The 18,948-nt window shown below is 43.5% G+C and overlaps 1 protein-coding gene across 1 annotated transcript in view; it reads left to right on the top strand.

Annotated features, from left to right (window-relative positions):
• ofcc1 (orofacial cleft 1 candidate 1) overlaps positions 1-18,948 on the top strand; it is a 96,386-nt gene that overhangs the window by 68,473 nt on the left and 8,965 nt on the right. Inside the window, exon 22 of the mRNA XM_037080177.1 lies at positions 1,948-2,173. Within this exon, the coding sequence (XP_036936072.1) occupies positions 1,948-2,173 (226 nt within the window). The remainder of the gene's footprint in view (positions 1-1,947; positions 2,174-18,948) is intronic.

The raw sequence follows: 18,948 nt of genomic DNA, 5'->3' as shown, positions 1-18,948 counted from the left end.
TGCTGTTACCAGCTTTCCTATTTTTTCATATAAAAAATACAGAAGGTGAAGAGAATGTGATCATTTTTTTCCCCTGTTTCACCCAGAAGCTCTCATATGTCCCACACAGATTTTGCCGCGGTTAAATTTTTGCTTTTAACGCACGATGGGAGATGCATCTTGGTTGGCTGGTCATGGCAACTATCATTGTCTGTTATCAGAAAATGAACACTTTTATCAGAGAAAGATCAGCCAGATACATTCATGGCTGATGCAGGTGAGCTCCAATCTGCTGCTCTGCACAGTTTCTTTGAGGAGCATGAAGGAGGAGAGTGCTGATGGGTGTGTGTGTGTGTGTGTGTGTGTGTGTGTGTGAGAGGGATATTAGTTTACACTCCTGTATTGACTTTTTAAAAGATACCTGAACACACTGAAATTCATGACTCTCTATATTGGGTATTAATCATCAGTGATTATAAAATTTGAAATCTAGTAGTTATGATTTATGAATGAAGTGGCTGGTGAGTGTGCATGAATTTTACAAGATTTAAGAAGCAATCAATTTATTTTTCCTTGAAAAAGCAGTGATCAGTGACGGATTTGGCTGATTATTCCTAAGTATCTGTTTAAACTGTAGGATGTGGGTACAGTACACACATGCAAACTTGTGCAATGATGCATGATAAGACATTCCTCTATTGTTTGGCAACAACCCAGTAATACTGAGCATGTTCAGTGATTTAGTTCTGTCAAAGACAGAAAGCAGAGTGTAATTGTTGAAATAAGCCTGAACATATATTTAATGTACGTGGGTTTACAATACAAAAATACCATTCCCCTTTTATCCACCATGGTCATGCTGTCATGAATACTCAGTGGAAATGTGTCCTTAAGGTGACCCCTGTGCCAAAGAAGAGCTGACGGGAGCCTGATCATCCAGGTCATAGTCCAGATATAAGCAACACATACTTACATTCAGGGCACTTCCAAACACGAAGGAAATGAGCCAGTTTTTGAAGCACAAAGATAAAAAAGATGGTGAATTCCTCCAAGAGAAGAGACCGCATAAATGAATGAGAAGCACAATTCAAGTGTAGGATGAAAATGAATGCATGCTATTCCTGTGTCTGAGGTCAAGATTCTACAAACATCCCGCTCCCAAGAGCGCTGGGGAATGATGCTGAGTTCAAAGCGCCGTACCAGCTTCTTGTATAAATCCCGGCCTCCTTGATGTTGGTTTTATTTGAGAGTTGATTACCCTCTGACAGACTAGAATCTCTATGGAAGGGCACAAGGTCTTCTGGTTTTGATGGTCAGCCAAGGCATTTGTTTACAGACATGGTGATTCTTTTTAGGGGTTGGCTGCATGCACCCTTGTGTGGCAAAAGAAAAATAACACTTTGGTGATGCGCGCTCATCTGGAGGTATGAATCAATACGCCTTCTGCTGCACCGACCGTTTTCCTGTGACTCAGGCCGGTCTCTCCAGACACAGCTGCAACCAGCACGTCCGTTGCATCTGCCATCTTTGAAGCTCAGCATTAACACTGAAGAATATCCCAGGATCTGACTCCCACACACCAACAGATGTACGACCACGCAGACACACAAGCGCAGACACCGCTTCAGCCGGCTTGTGTTAACAAAGTGCTTCCCACTCACAGGCCAATTTGTTTGATTCCTTTTGCTCTTTCATTGTGTTGGAATTGATGTATTATACTTACACGGCAAACACGCTTTGTGTAATCAATAGAAGGGTTCATGTGTTCTTCCAGCAAGTTGGGATCGCTGTGATTTGACCTGTTCCATAAAAGCCAGCCAATATGACAGAAAAAAAATAAATAAATAAGACACAGTGCTGTTCAGCATGGAGGAAACTGCAGAGCTATCCATAATTATCATCTCTGACACGAGGCAAAGATGTCGCTTTTCCCTGACTTTGACATTTGACCCTGTGTGACCTTTACAGGGAACAGACAGTGATTCAGTATGAATCCCCCCCACTTCTTCTTCTCCTCTCGCCACGTTTCCCAAGATTCCACAACGATGGCCGCATGCTGGACGTCTTTCAGCGGCTGACGGCCAAGGAGGGGACCTACTTCCTGCCTCAGGACCTGGAGCTGTCCAACCAGGAGCTGAGCTACATCGTCAAGAAGGCGGAGCAGTGGAGAGGCTTCAATGGGGAGAGGCGCAAGGTAAGCATCTCGGCACACTGCGGCCTCTCCTGTCTCCCTGTAGAGGACAATGCTCCCCTCCTCAAACCCTCGGAGATTAATTGGGCTAATGGATGTTTTCTTAACGAGAGCACGAGCCAAAAGGTCACTGATACTAATCTGCCAGATTGGCCTGTGTGGTTGCTTGTAACCCCGGGAGGTATCTGCTGTGCTGCGGTGCTGAAGGAAAGGGTCTGATTCTGAAAGGAGCGTTAAATGGCAGCCATGTCGATGTCGAGCTGTTCATCAATAGCACATTCAATCTGGTCATTCCAACGAAGATATTAGGTCCGAGAGGATGTATAGAGCAGGCTCATTTTATATCATTACATTTTCTTTAGTTACATTTCAGAAAGCTGAGAATTCATCTCAGAGGTCTTTAGCTTCATTCTAATTAGTACAAGATAATTACCAAAACAGAAACTCGGCTAGCGGGCTGCCTGATTAGTCTGTGGAAACCAATTTCCGAAGATATTTCATTAAAGAGAGACTGCTCAATCAACACACATACTGGGATGCATATGCACATACCACACCGTGCATTCTCTTCATATGGACAACCTGGTGTCGTGGGGACTGCAGGGTTCTAGTTGGCATAAATGCATGTCCCCATGAAATTACTATTGCTGGGGAGAGGCTGTCGCGTGTCTGACAGCCCCAGCGTAGGTCGATGGTGATGACACAGGGAAGGGCAGTGTATTAGCAGCGAGCCTACGCCCGATGTAGAAATCTTTGCATAATGATTGAAAATGTGACTTGTTCAGATAAGGGAAATGGAACAGCGATCAAACTGCAGCCCCCTTTAATTTATTCTCTAGGATTTGTTAGTGGCACACATCGCTCGCTGTTCATTAACTCCCTTGCTCTTTGCTTGCACAAGTTCATGGGGGTAAAATGGAACCAGAAACTACAGTAGACTCTGTTTCCAGTGTAAGGCGGACTGGTTGTTGAGAAATGATGCACAATTTCGCCTTCCTGGGGAGTAAAACAAGCTCAAGTAAATCCAAAACATGTTTTGTCCAGGGACAAGGCTGTTAACATTTGTAGGATTGGGAAAATCTAATCACCAGAAAAACAACTTCTCCTCAGTAAAACTATAACACATTTGAAGGTCTACTCCCCACAGTGTGAAAGGATGTAATCTGCATCTTTACAAACACAATTAGAGGCAGACGTTACACAGAAACAACTCAAGTAGTGATTGACAGTGTTTCAACTGATGATTACATGATTACCATTAATAAAAAAACAAGATTGTATCCCTTGGAATTTGTCAGACAAGTGGGAATAATGATTGCAGTTCATCAGTTGGTGTCTGACAAGTTCGTGTTGAACAGTGTTAATCCGCTGTGCCAAGCTTTATTGAGCACCATGTGCCTTCATAGAAATCTTGCTGGAATAGAAACCAGAATTTTTACTGGACAAAGCAGGTGAAGGTGAAGTCACTTCCTGTGCAGAAGATGATGTTTAGTCGAAAGGGGAATATTTTACACACTTGAAACTGTCTAACAATGTTATATTGAAGTCGTGAGGTATGATTTATGTTATGTGTAACCCTAAAAATGAGAAAAAGGTGAAAGTCCCTCTCTGGGGCCAGTGTTTGGTTCGTCTTTCTGGGAAACATGGCAGTGCAAGAGGACACGTGCCCTCTGTAGATATAAAAGGTTCAATCTAAGGTAGTGGAAACACAACACTTCTCAGTTTAAGCCGATTACACACAAAGGAAAACATAATTGTGAATACTGAAACACATTTCTGCCAGTAGATCCTCCTGAGTACGACCGCTAGACCCTGAAACAGCCTAAAGTCTACTTTTTTACACCTGTCTTGTAAGCCTTAATGAACTGCAACCCCGGCTCCAAGAGGTGACTACACTACTGCTAATGGGATGGTGATGGACCTGCTTATTGGGAGAAAATTGAACCTCCCAATGTTTGGAGACTTTGAACGAAATTACACCCCCAAAGTTTGTGATTAAGAAAATGCTTCATTTAGCCGCTGATGGCCTCTTGCTGTGGTGGCACTGCTAAATCATCCTTGCATTACTGCATATCTCCCTCCACAGCAACAATTACAGCATACTTCATATTGTCCCTAATTTGCCGTTATTAAACTGATAAAATGCTAACACGTTAACACGTTCTCCAGCATGATGAGAATTTAGGGTTATTGCATTTTATGATTTTTACATTATTCAAGCTGGCCATTTTTCATCAAAATAAGATGGGCCTTGCCATTATTTCATAATTATTGGAACAATTTCTCCTGTGAAAAGGGTCACTTTCCTAACTCAGCAAAGACATATCCCTGTTAGACTAATTTGCCTACATGCAAATTTTTGTCATTTTTCCCTCATTAACTATTTATCACAGGCAGGAAAAAAAATATATTCATGAAGGCGAGCAAAGGAGCAGCCCGACAGAGCCGAAACTAATATTTTGCAACTCTAATGATTTTTTGCATCCTTAATTAGATAGAATAAGGTTGATATGATTAGGTCAGGATGTAGTGTTTTTCATTAAAAATACATTTCAGAAACTGTATTCCAAATGTGCCCTTGCAATTAAATAATGAATCCGACGCATTCCTTATTACGGACCCAATTAATATCAGAGGCAAGGGTGTAATTTTAATAACAGTGGGCCACGAGGCCTTCATTAGCTGAGTGAGAGAAAGGAGGGATGAGGAGAAGGAAAACAAGGCACTCACAAGAACAGCAGCCGTCTGATATTGAGCCAATTTTAGAAAGTTATTGAATAGTACACTCTTAGAAGGATAAAGAATGACATTTTCACCAAATCAGATCTGGGGCAAACAGGAACTGCAAATACCTCCTGTTTGTTTTAGCCTCATTTGATACCAGCTGTATGTCAGCTGGCAGACAGGGAGGAAGAAAATGGAAAATCATTTAAAGGCTCACAAGTGAGAGTCTTTAGAGGTTAATCTACTTCCTTAATTTAGGTTTTAACATGCTGCAGCAATTTTAAGACCTCCTCTGTGGCACCCTATAGAGGTCTTTAAGCTGCATTGGCTCACAGGTAACAATTTGTTGCTTGACTGTGCATCAGTCAGGAAACCTTTAGTAGAAACAAGTCGGAAATCTGTCAGCGAGTTTGCTTGAGCAGTCAAGCCACATTATACCTGAAATTATCAGGTCCCTTATACCTTAAAGGTCTAATTTGTTAAATAAGGCCTACATTCACAGGAAGTTCCAAAAACACAGGGGCAGCATATCACCAGAATAACAAACAACTGCTACTCTATCCTCGGATGTAGCTAGCTAATTAGCTCATGGTTCAGTTAGCATTTGAGCTGGTGGCCCTAGAGTTTGCCTGGACCGGGATCTCGGATCAGAGATCAGAGATCCAAGAACAACTAAGGACAGTTTTACAACAGGTGATACATTACAGAGGTGATTTACCAGGACTATGACTTCAGGAGCGACAAGACACGGCATGGTGTATGAAAGAGTTGTAAATCGGCAGTGGGCCTAAACAACAGCGCTTAGAACCAATATATTTACACATCTTACACAATAGGTACATTTGTCACAAGAGAGAAACCACAGCATATCACCATTGAAAGAAAAAGAAAAGAAAAGAAAAGAAAAAATAGATTTTCAATTTTCAAGCCCTTATCTTACAGGTGATTGTGGAAAGACAAACCAATACCATGTTGGTAAGTTTAATTCTCATTCGTGTTGAGTTTAAATGTAGCGCCGTCTGAGTTAATGTGAGAAACTTGGATTCAGAGGGTGTAGGGTTGGATTATGGATGTAAAACTGACATACTATATATCTTCCAGCTGAAGCAACAGAGGGTATCGGACCATAGCCTCTTGCCTGTACAAAGTGGTATTAGGAGAAAGGATAGGTCAGAGGAAAGACACAGTTTGTTCTGTGTGTATGTATAAATTTGTAAAAATGTATTTGCATTGTGCAGAGCTTCAGAGGTTTCCCAGTATCACCTGCATTACCATGACTTTACTGCTGTTTATTCTAGGCAGGGACACAAGACAAAGGTAAAAGTTAGCGGTAGCAAAACAAAATGCGAGCTGATTATAATCAATTAGGTTAGAACTACTTTTCGGGATGTGCTGTGCTGTAACTCAGCAAAACCTCTCTGACGCTGTATCTCCCTCCAGCGCTGAAACAATAAAAAAAGAATCCACATTCAATAACCAACCTGCAAATGGCCTATTATTATCAAACTTGTAATTTTCACAAGGCAGTCATAAAACATAATCTAATTTTTACTTTCTCGCCAATTAACTTTATATTATAGATTCCTCCATGCCATATGATCATACGAGTTGCTTCAAGGTTTAAATATTACTCTCGGGTGAAGATGTCAGCAGTGGAGCTCACTGGCTAAGCAAAGAGGGTGAATGAGTCAAGGACCTATCTACCTGTGTGCCCTTTAATTTGATCACAGGAAGGAAGGGAAAGAATGAGTTTCCGTTAAAGATCATTAGCCCCAAGTGTTGTGGATAACAGCTGAGAGAGGGGGCATTAGCTCACACACCAATTATGGCATTTTTCATAATTGAAATTCTTTCAGACTTACCTCACTTTTTGTACCTCGCTGCTTTTTACGTCACGCCTTTTACACGAAGTGTGCAAGAGTAAATTGCTTAGACATTATGGATGTGGCATTTGTTTAATTATCGTAATCTTCTCATATCCCTCCAGTGACGTGTGGTTGATTGCTTTTCACTGAGCACAGCAACGTAGATGTGTTTTTGCATTCACAATACTTAGTGTTTAATATGTGTTTCTGTTTGCTAAAAAAACGGATATAGTGATGAGCAAACTGCTGCTTGCTGTCTGAAGTCAAAAGCCGAAGTCAATCCGAAAACTGCAAGTGAAACTAAGTTTAAAACAAACATGGAGGAGCAGCCAGACCACCAGAGTAACTGCTGCTAACAGTGGTCGCCTTGAGCGAGTTAGCTCAGTTAGCCGTGCAGCTAGCGGTTCCAAGTGGGAGCTTGGGCCACTGGCTATTGGTATTTTCACTGCTAGCCTGAGTTTTTCACCAGGCAGGCCAGGGCTATCTGGTTAGCATGCTTCAGGATGGCTCAGCACGGACGCTAACAGAAACCTGCAGAATAAGCCCACCAAAACTGCAGGGTTTGACAGGAAACTGCAGTCAACACTGCAGATTATTCAGTCAGAGGTAAGTTGTACAAAATGAAGCGCACAAACAAACAAAACTCTTTACTTTCCTGGGTGCTTCTACTACTATCATGCTCTGAGCTAGTGAGAGTGCTAGCATGCTTCACATCATACTAGTGCCTCGGTAATGAGCCCCATTAATTATGTAAAGGCAGTGATGCAGATGGACCTAATTAATTGTCTCCCGTCACCCCCTTGATTACTGTACCTGGAAGGGAGGTGTTAATTTCTGTAATACTTAAGCAGGTACGCAAACTGTTTTGTCAGAGCCACCGCTATGACAATGACAGAGTAGAGAGCCAGCCTACCCGCCGCAAAGCTCTTTTCCCGTTAATTCACCAAAAGGAAACTTTCCCAATGGTGGTGGTGACATTGAGATAATTGAAGGAGGGAGGGAGAGATTAAAAGAAGTAGGGGAGGAGGGGACGGCGGAGGGAAAGCGGCTCGTGAGGTGGCCCCGGAGATGTTTTCACAACCTGATTGCATCAACATTTGCGTACCTTCGCGCCGTTTGTCTCCGTATGTCTAGGTAATGGGTTACCAGCGGGCGAGTTTGGGAACACCCAAGGTGCTTTGCAACAGCCGCGTGGTTGGTGGGGAGTAAACCTGTTGAGAGTCAAACAGCACAGATTGGGATGCTAATGATAACCTGAGTCTGCAAGGCTGGCTGTTAATCATATAAGATGTGCTCTCCATCTTAACCCACAGCAGTGACATGAGACCACCTGACCAAAGAGACATCAAGGCCTTCCCTTTCCCTGCAAATTAACATGACAAAAAAGACAAATTGTACATTTAATTTCGTTGCAGGAGTTAATCGAGAAATATTTTGAATTGCCTCTCAGACAAAATAACGTGACAAGTGGTGCAGTTCATTGCAGATCATAAACTTGTGAAACACCCAAAAGAAAAATGAACGCAGTACGCATCAGCCAGAAATTCATCTGGTTTATCTCTCTCTCTTGCTGTGCGAATGGTACAGTAAAGTGAGTTCGAGGCCACCTGAGATGCAAATCTAAACCCGAGAAGGAGAAAGAAAAAAAAACTTTGGAGAGGAAGGAGGACAGAGGGAGCAGCGGGCCGAGACAGGATACACAGGAACCGCTGTCACACAACAATAGAACCCTCAGCTCCTCAACAGGAACCCATAACAGCAACACAGGAACACCAGGAGAGGAGGGGAGGAGCTGAGTGCTTCAGCAGCGCAGGAGGTCGCGTAGAGTCAGAGGGCATCTATTGGTCCACCGTGTGTGTGTGTGTGTGTGTGTGTGTATGTGTGTGTGTGAGGCGTGAGGTCACCGAAGTCCTCCCAACCCCCCCGTAACCTCTTCCAAAGCTTGCTCTGTGTGACCATCATGCACATATGTACATGTGAGTACATGTAAGCAAACCTCTCGCGCGCGATGCACTTGCGTGTCACATTAGAGTGGCTTCTTCAATTACAGCCAACGTTTTTTTTTTTCCCTTTTTCTTTTTTTTTTTTTGCGGACAGCGCTGTGGGCCCCAGTGGCCCCAGGCCATGGCAGACAGGCAGGCAGGCAGGCAAGGAGACAGGGGCGACGTAGCAGCAAGCACAGCTTCCACAGTCGGAGCATTAGGGAGCTCAATATGAGATATGACTGCAGAAGCTACGTGCCTGTGTTCCTGAAAAGGTCATGGACTTCACTGGGCAGTAATGTGTGAAAGCGGGGCACAGTGGTTAAAAAAGGAGACGAGTAAAAACAGATAAAGATCAAACACTCGCGTACACTCTCACCTCCTGCTCAATTCACACGTAGAAGATTTTATGGACGTGAAACACAACCACGCAGACCGGCCGATCTGAAGTGGTGCGAGATTAAAATAGAACAAGTGCTCGCTGTCACAGGGCCTCCTGTGCACATGCACCCTGAGCTTACCTCTATACCTTAAATGAGCAATGGGAGCTGAGCTGCTCTCCATTATTCTGTCCCTTGCACTCCTTTTTCAGGCAGCATTGTTTTCTGTGACACACATGCCTCCTCTCTGACCTCTGTTTAGCACCACACAATAGCTTCCTCATGAGACCTGGGCATGTGAGGTCATGGACACAAGGTGAGCTATTACTCAGTCGGTCTGCATGCACAGGTAATTTCGGGTGGGAAAATGGTGAGAAAGGCGATCGGTATGACTGAACGCTAATTTTTGTTGCATTAGTGGAAACACTGTCTGTTATGGTTTTACTGTTCTTTTGGTGTATCGAATCACAGAAGGGGGATGCATCTCCAAAGCCCACAGAGCCCAGCCAAAGATCTCAAAGTGCACAGTTTCTATGGATTATGTAGGATATGTAATGTATTTCTCTAGACATTACATGTGAAAAAGTAGGAGTAATCTTGTTTGAGGGTTTGACATTTATGCATCCAGGAGGTTCTTGAGGAAATATATTCTTTCACAAATGGAGAGTGCTTCCTGACACCTTTACTGTCTCTTGAATGGTTGCAATTTCTAGCTCTCTTTTTCAATAAGGAGTAGCAATGTCACGGTAACTGTATTTGATTAGCAGTAAATAAATCCGATGGAATTCATGTTTAGCATATGCAGTATGCTTTTTACAATGCTACATACATTACAGCTAACATAATCATTCTATCCAGAACATAACTGTTGTGAAAGGCGCGGCTGTCTTGTAAAAAGTCAGCTAGTAAGCACCTAATGTGAACATGATATGCCACATTTGCAACAAGTGTCAACCTTGGACATATCTCTGGTCTGCAGAAACGTTAACTGCTAACATTGTCTCCTGCCATTTTTCAAGCTATGAGATGCAACATGGGACCAGCACCTTCATGCAATCCATAATGAGATGTAGTTGGTCCACACCAACCACTGCAGAGTGCAATATTAAATAGTGCTTAAGAGTCTGCTGCTTTTGTAGGTTGCTCAAGACAGGTATGCCACCAGTATCAGACACACCCTCATGCAGGTAACACTGTTATAATGGAGAGACCACTACCATTTGACACACCAAGTCATGCCAAGCCAGCACATGTGTATGGAAAAGGGCTACTCCTGTTTTTGTATAAATTCCCCAAGGTGATGATCCCGCTAACCTCACAAACAGCCACTTTAATGCCTCATCCCAATTCTAAACAGGCCCACAGTTGCAGCGCGGCAGATTGAGAGAGAAAGGAGAAAGTGTTCCAGTATGAACTCGTCGGTGTGAATAGTTTAATTACAGGGAGTGTCAGCCCCATTGCTTAATGTGTCCCTCACAATTAATCCAGGGAGAGGATGTCATTATCTACCAAAGCCCGGGCCTGGGCAGGCTTTTCTGTCAGAGGGAGAAGAGGGAGGGAGTGAGGGAGCGAAAGAGAGGCAAAAGAAAGAAGTGCCTTAAGTCAGCAGCCGGCAGTACAGTCGACCTCGGTGTCACAAAAAATGATCAGGCTGAGATTCTCTGAGATTATTTCAAAACGCTGTGTTCTTCAGATTGTTTTGGACACTCGACATGTTCACATTAGGTGCTTATTAGCTGACTTTCACATCACGAGGTGGAGGGGATGGTTGTGACTCCATCAGTGAGAACGAGATTTTCTCCTTTAATTTCTTATGAAGCTTCGCTCGTCAGCTGTCAAAACATGTCCAGCTGGAAGAAGTTACTGACGCCAGGTTTTCACTACTTTGAAACGCTCCTCCGTCCGTCCCTTCTTCTCCTCGCCCTCTGCCTCCCCTCCTTCCTCCTCCTCCATCAGGGCAAGACCTACGGAGCCTGTTCCCTTGCCATCCCATAATGAAAAACAGAAGGCAACAAATTGACTATTGAAGAGCGAGCACTGCAGTCACGGAGCCAAAATAAAGAGGACTCATAGTACACTGGGGGTTTTGTGACCAAAGCACCTGGCTCATATCAGTCTTACAGATATAGATTATAGTTTAAGCAAAACGCTTCATTAAGATTAAACTCACTTGTGTGGGATGTGATCGCAATGTACCACATATGCAGTAATTTGCAAGCACACAAAGACAATGCAGTATGAAATGCTCGCTCAGACACACCGCCGAGCTTTTACAGCTTTCACTTGACAGATCTGATTCTTTGTGACTGTCCGTCGTTAGTCACTTCTTTTCCCCTTTCTCCCTTCCTTTCCTTTAAAGAGTTTGACCTTGGTCGCCTCCTGCGGCCCAGAGGGGATGAGGAAGGTCTGGTGATTGTGACAGGTGTCGCGTCTTAACAGCCCCACATGACATCCCGAGGAGAGATAGGTTTTTTTTTTTTTTTTTTTTTTCATAAGGGTTTCACTCATAACCTTAAAGAGACAGTGTGCATGTGCGTGCATGTGCATGCATGCCCGTGTATGTGTCTGCGCGTCTTACTGATTCCCAGCCCTCATTTCGGTTATTGGCTTGGATACTTATCACCTCCAGCCTCCGAGGCCTGATTAGGTTGAAGCTACTCCAAAGTCAAATTTTGGATATCAAAGGCAACACTCAAGTTTGGCATCTGTCTGCAGCATCTTAATACGAAGCCCGGGCTCCTGACATTTTGAGGAGGGAGCACAACGTCTTAAAATACGTGTTCCGTACACCTTAAGTGAGTAAAATACATTTGCAAGGATTAGCAGGAGGAGGCTACACCTATGAATTAATTTGGTGTAAGATTTCATAAATCTACATAGTACATGATTGGCCTCTGGTTGAAGATGTGAATTCACAGTTATTGTTCATATTATTCCTTGATTTCATCTTCTTGCTAATATTTCACTTTACACAAATGCATAGTAGCAACACTTACATCTGGCTTATGTCTCGTGGAGCTGCAGGTTCGGGGATACGTATGTGCAGTTGTGCTTTGACACGGTGGTGCAACATGGTGGACTTGGAATACCACTCAGAAACATTCATGTGAATATTATATTCCATTTCTGCTAATAGATCCTCCAAATCCTCCGCACCGCACCTTTAATGCGCTCAGTGTTTTAATTCCCTTTGTTAGTGACCCTTGACCTGAAGAAATGTGATCTAAACGTAGCTCTCGGTCACGGTGAACAGAGCCAAGCACACACATTTTCCCTTTGTCAAATAAAGTTGCAGGTAAACTCCAATGTGCTCCAGAACAAACCTGGAAAAGTGATCTCCCTGGGGCCCTGGCTGAGTCAGACGTGGCGTGGAAGTAAAAGATGGGCTACTATCCGAGTTGTTTACTATAGGCTGCATGGGAGTAGGCTTTATTTTCTGCTAAGAAGATTAGTAACAGTGAATTATGCATATCTTATTTTCTGGATTATCTCAGGCACTCAGAGATACTATCTCACTGGATAATCTCTTTTAAAGTTGTTCGGTTTATTCTGACTGTAAATATAGTCATCGTTGCTTGTTTATCTTCTTTTTTTTTTTCTCTTTTCTCGAAGTCCAATTTGGTCTGTGCTACTTTTGCACTTAGACTATGATTACTCAGGTTGAAATATAGTGATCTTTGCTTTATATAATGAGGGGAGGGTGGATGAAAGCCACTGTAGCGTACTAGCCATTTTGTCACTCCGTGTGTGTGCTTCTGTGTGCGTCCCTGCATGCAAATATGAATGGGTAGCCTGTCTTGTCCAGTGGTGCGTTTAACCAGACACAGACCTTTGCTTCAGCCAAATCAGGCCCAACGCAGACAGTGTGCATCCATGCCATTTTCAAGCTGCTCCAATTATATCTGCTGACCGTCCACATATTGGCCAAATTTACAATAATAGCATATCTATTTCGATCCTAATGGCTGACATTGCTTGGCTTATCCATGCATGTATGTCGGTGGTCTTTTATGCTTTGTGGTTTGGTCTGTTCCCAGCCATGTGCAATGTGCTGTAGCATGTCTTGGCCTTGTGTGTGTGTGTGTGTGTGTGTGTTGCGTGAAGCAAGTGCATGCATTAATATCTCTGTGAATAAGCATTTGTGCATTGTGACCCCCGATGTATAAACCTTGTGCATCTGTACTACAGTATCCGTGCCTATTATTTCAAATTGTGAGCGCGTGAACCGTATGTGTGCGAGTGTCCATGAGCCTGTTTTGCCGTGTTTGTGTGTGAGTGTGAGTGTGTGTGTGTGTGTGTGTGTGTGTGTGCGCGCCTACATACAGTCTGTGGTATGAACCCAGTGCTCAGCAGTCAGGCCTTGAGCCCGGGCCAGCTCTGACAGACAGCGGCGGGCGGAGGTGGTGGTGGAGTGGAGGGATTGACCCTCTATAGCTTAGACAGCCTCTGCACAGTGCACACTCCTCTCCCCTCTCCTCCCCCTTCCTCTCCATCTCCCCACAACCCTCCCGCCCCCCACTCCCTGCTGCCTAGCCCCAAGCGCCCGCAGGCCCTGGAGATGCACGCATGCGTTGCCTCACTGTGTGAGGCTTTGTCTGTTTGCGAGCATGGATGTGAGTGTGTGTGTGTGTGCGTGTGTGTGTGTGTGTGCGTTAGCATGTAGATGAGTGTTCCTATGTGTGTGTGTGGATGAGGATCTGTGGACAAAAGAAGCAACCATGTCTACCTCTTCTCTCACTTGGCAATAATCATTGATGCTCCTTTCTGCTCTATCTGTGCTTTCCATGTTATCACCGCCTTTTGTTTTGAAATGTAGTGACAAATCTGTGTCAAATGGTGACACCTCACAACGTTACAGCCACACTATAAATACGAGACAGGAAGAAAGAGGCTATCACAATCAATATTTATCAAAAACAATGCTTCGGTTTTAGAAACAGTAGCTTTCATTAAGTAGTTAGGGTCGGGGTTAGCAGATCAGCCATTTCTGTTAGACATACATTTGAGAAAACTGATAGATGATCATCACAGCATATTTGACTTGACAGCCGAGTGGTATTAAACCCCCTCTCCTAACCTGTTCCTATTGCCCTGATATTATATTTGCTTGATACAAAAGAATGATCCTTAAATCTCTTATTCATTATTAATGACAAGCATCACTGGCACCAGTAGGCCTGGTCCATTCCGAAGACTAGGTCTGTGCAAGTCAAGCAGCCTGGAGTTGTATGACATAGGTTCAATAGACGGAACCACAATATTTGTTTATGATAACTTCCTGGTAGAAAACCCCTGTGTCACACAGTAGCTTACATACATTCCAACTGTCTTTTTAAAGATGCTCTTTTAAAATGTTCACGAAACATTGAGTTGGAGACCTAATTAATCTGTTGAACCACAGGCTAAAGAAAGTAACAATTTAAGTTTACCCCAAACTAGCAATAAGACCGAGGTGTGCTATTGGGTAGATATTAAAGATGCTAGCAAAAAAGAAAACTAGAAACTTAAGATGGGTAAGTTGTTTTTACTTATGTTTAAATGTTACTGTTAAAATGGCAACACGAATATGTTTACATATCTCCACGATGCAAATAAATGGACAGTTTTAATAACTATTGATGTTACCACTACAGTGATTCTATTGCAGACATTTTAGGATAACAGCTGAAAATGAAAGCTTTGGACACAATGTTGACCAATGTTCTGTTTCATATAAATAATATCAAGGACAAGCAGTTTGTTTTAGATCAATTCACTGTGATAGAAACCATCAGAATCATCTACCTTGGCCGGTGTGTACAAATAGGAATGGACCCCAAGATAATAAAAACTGAACAAATATAGTAAAAGAGTGGTTGAGAACAAAGATAGTCAAGACTGCATTGTACGGAAATATGTGTATATGCAAAACTACCATCAATATGAATAAGTAAAACTCTATATGAAGTCTAGTTGTAAACATTACAAATAAATAAAAATTGAATGAATATGTGAACATGGAGTGGATCGTGTCCGAGTTCTCTCTGAATGTTCAGGCGTATTTGATATTATTGTGTGAGTGCTACCAAGCCGACCTATCCTAATCAGCAGCAGTGGTCTAAATGAAGTATCCCACCAACAACAACCAGAACTGCTCAAATGTGTAGTTCTATGTGCTTCCTACGTAAGTTATGGTGCCAAGACTTCAGTGACTCAGATTTGGTTCATCTTTGGTACAACATCAAAATTTATTTAGAGAAAACTGGCTACTAACTAGATGACTTGGCACCTTGTAAACATTTTCAAAGGATGCGAGTGCTGAAAATACTCCAGACTTATTACAAAATGCGGGTACCAGCCAAGCCCATATATGGCTTTTCCTGTTTATTTCCAAACCTACTCGAGCACCATCCACATCCGAATTCCCGTCGCCAGACCGAGCTGTACTTCACTTCCTAATTCCAGCTTCTTCCAGGTATTAGTACCTGTACTCGTTCCTCTTAGTTACAGTTACAAATCTGTCTTCAGCCATGGCACATCCAGCTCCACATCCAGCTCCATTCCCGATCCTGACTATCACCCTGTCTAGCAGAAGCAGAACCAGCCACAGCCCCATTCCAAGCACCAGGTCCAAAACCATCCTCGGTCTTCTCCCAAATCTAAAGGTATATCCCCCACTCCACACAGCTCCAATCTCTTCCCTTGTCTCAGTCCCAACCGTAGTCCCAGCCACAGCCGGGGCTTCCATGTGCGACTGACACATAAATAACCAAGCCTGTCCGCCACCCAGGCAAATTCAAATGCACCTGTCAAAGTGATGAAGCACCCGCCCGCAGGGAAGCATTGTTTACATTTTCACTCCACTCTTCGCAAAAGTGAGATTCTAATTATTTTCCCACTGTAAATTAAAGCCAAGTGGGACAGAACTACAAACCAAAATGATCACAGTGGTGGCAGGAGGGAAAACGCCCAGTCCTCCGACGTGTGACTGCGCAAAGGGTAGGGAAGCGGCTGGAGAAAGCGCGTGGGTGGCAGTGACAGTGGGAAGGTCAGTCACTTTCGTCTTTTAGAAGGAAGATGGCGAAAAGAGAGGGAGAGGGGAGAAAAAGGAGGTATGGCATTCACTGTGTCTGCCTCTGTGGCGGTCATTACGAGCGGGGTCTGGAGAACTTCAACCAACTGGAATCCATTATTCCCTCACATTTCATACGCGATAATGTGCCAAAAACGTGCCGCATTATTTTTCATACCAACGGATACAGGGAGAGAACGAAAGACGGAGCGAGGGAGAGGTAGGAGAGAGAGACAGGGGAAAGATTTAATTAGTTCATGGGAACATGCAAATGGAAGGTAAAATTAGACAGAGGGAGGGAGACCTGGGGAAGAGAGAGCGCACGAATGGTAATGATGGCTATCTAGTTTGGATCAATCATTAAAGGATCAGGGGGACTGACAGGCCTGTTCGTGCCCACGCCTTAGGCTCCTGTGCTGGACAGTCGCCAGCCCGGCTCAGCCTGCCTGCCCACTGAGACGTTTCCCTCTCTCGTCGCTTCAGTTCGGTCGCACACACAGGTATTTCTATCACACACAAATGCAAAACTATTTACTTAGGTGGACGCCTGTGTAGTCAAACTTTTCACAATAAAAGCTTGATATTTGATACCTATGGAAAGGACCTTGTTATTACTTTTTATATCATTCTTCAGTGATGCATTCTTCTCACCAGTGGTACACTTCAATTCAAGTTCTAACATTGAAGTGTACCTTACATGATTATTTCCTGTTTCTGCCCCTTTGTACTACACTACAATTCAAAGTGAAATACTATACTCTTTACTCCACTATGCATGTTTGATAAGTTACCCCAAGAAGAACTAATGTTGGCAAAGTGCGTTTCTGCAAAACCACAGATAAGTGAGCATTTTAATCCTTTTCTCGTACCCCTATGCTTTGGTTAGGCCAAACAATAACTTGGTTAGGGTTAGGAGAACATATTGTTTTTGCTTAAAAGACCTGTCTTGGTCGCCGCAAACAGGTCTCATAAAAAACACCCGGTTTTGTCGCCACCAGCACAGAGTTGGCCTGACTTCCTGTCAAAAATATCTGTTTTTTGTTGCCACAAACATGGTTGAAAATCACTCCGAGGTCTCCTTAAATATATCCTGCGGTGTCACATTTTCCAGTGGTGGAACGCTGTGGTCCCTCATGAAAAATGTCCAGTGCTTCCACATTTACAAATGTTAAAACACAGATTCGGCCTAAGCACTGGCTTGGCAGCCTACTTAAGTAAACGATCTGAGCACTTCTTCAAACTTGGCCCTCATGCTAGCGGTTCAAAATGGTGGATTAAGGCCCACATTAGTTATCTGTGAGTGCCTCTCTGGGCCCATTTTGACACTGTGTTTTGGTTATCATCTGATCATAGCAAAGTTTTCTGCGAGGTCACCGGGTCGAGTTTTGGGAACTGCTGTGGTTGTCGGCGGGGACATGCTGGATGGGGTCAGAGCAGAAATGTCCTTTTCTAATAATGGCCAGCTCTAGACACTGTGTTTATATCCGACATCACGAAATGGATGAAAATGTCAGACACTGATATTTGTGACAGTCAAGGACATGTGAGATAAATATATAAAATACACTGTATAGCTGTTACTAGACCAGCCTGTCACCCAGTGGAAAATTACCATTTAATTCCCAGAAACCATCTGCCCTCTTTTTTAGCTGTTAGTTGCAAGTTCAAATCCTAATTTAGGCATGAATATGGGTCACTTTTTTAAATATAACACAAAGGAATATCCCTTTTAGATGTATGTATCCTTTTATCTCCCAGGCAGTGATGCCTATTTTTTGGGGGCCTCAAACTAACCAAAGAAGCGAAGTGATTCCAAATCTATCTCCTGACAGACTTTATATTTGTGTGCGCTTGAATAAAAATGATTGACAGGTCAGTCAAATTTTATTACAAGTCACAGTGGATTCTTAAAAAGAAAAGCCATCCACAGGCGCCTGCATTTAAGTACCGGTGGCTTTTATTCTGCATTCATATGTGGTATGGTGTGATTCGGTAGGTGTGAAATCGCATCTTCTCCCAGAAAGACAGACAGACTATATTTGTGAACCATGGAGCCTCGTCTGCAGCTGTGCCATCCCCACTTCCTGTGCCCCTGTCCCTCCCTCCCATTCTCCGCCTGCATTTGCGGTAATGTCTACAAATTCTGAAATTTATGTCCCTGCTGGAAAACATGGTTTGCCGTTTATAGTCCTCCGCTAAAAGAAATAAGGCCCGTCTCTCCTGATGCAAGTCAAGGGACTGATGCAGACTCTATCAGATTTCTAAATACAGACCCCAACAATAAATCCTGGCTTGATTGGGTTTGAATTGGGTTAGCTCACTTGAATGCTATCTGCTTAACCCACAGCTGGCCTGTCTGCTCCATGCAGGCATTGAACCTAAATCAGTCACTTAGTGCTATCAAATGGAACAATGGTGGAGTGGAGAGAGCACTCAAGCTAGGGCTAGAAGCCAGGCTAGCACCATAACGCAACACAACAGACCAGAACAGAGTAGTGTCGAGCAGACAGGCCCCTCTAATGCTCTTTCCTTTTTGTGTCTCAGCAGTGATACATCCTGAGAGCCATGGTGCATTGCATGTAATGGCATCACCCAAACCGAACACACAAACACCTTTTCAGGCTTTTGTCTGGTCTTGTCAACTGGATTTCACGTGCTAATTAGCGTAGGATGGTGGCATGGCTAACATCAAAAAAATCTATTTTCATGCAAGCCAAAATACATGCACATGCACACCACACAGGGGAATTTAAGCAGGTGTGTTTAACCAAAGTGA

The sequence above is a fragment of the Acanthopagrus latus genome, chromosome 19 (assembly GCF_904848185.1).
Source record: "Acanthopagrus latus isolate v.2019 chromosome 19, fAcaLat1.1, whole genome shotgun sequence".
In the NCBI taxonomy this organism is placed as follows: domain Eukaryota; kingdom Metazoa; phylum Chordata; class Actinopteri; order Spariformes; family Sparidae; genus Acanthopagrus; species Acanthopagrus latus.
This window is presented reverse-complemented; position numbering and strand designations above follow the sequence as displayed.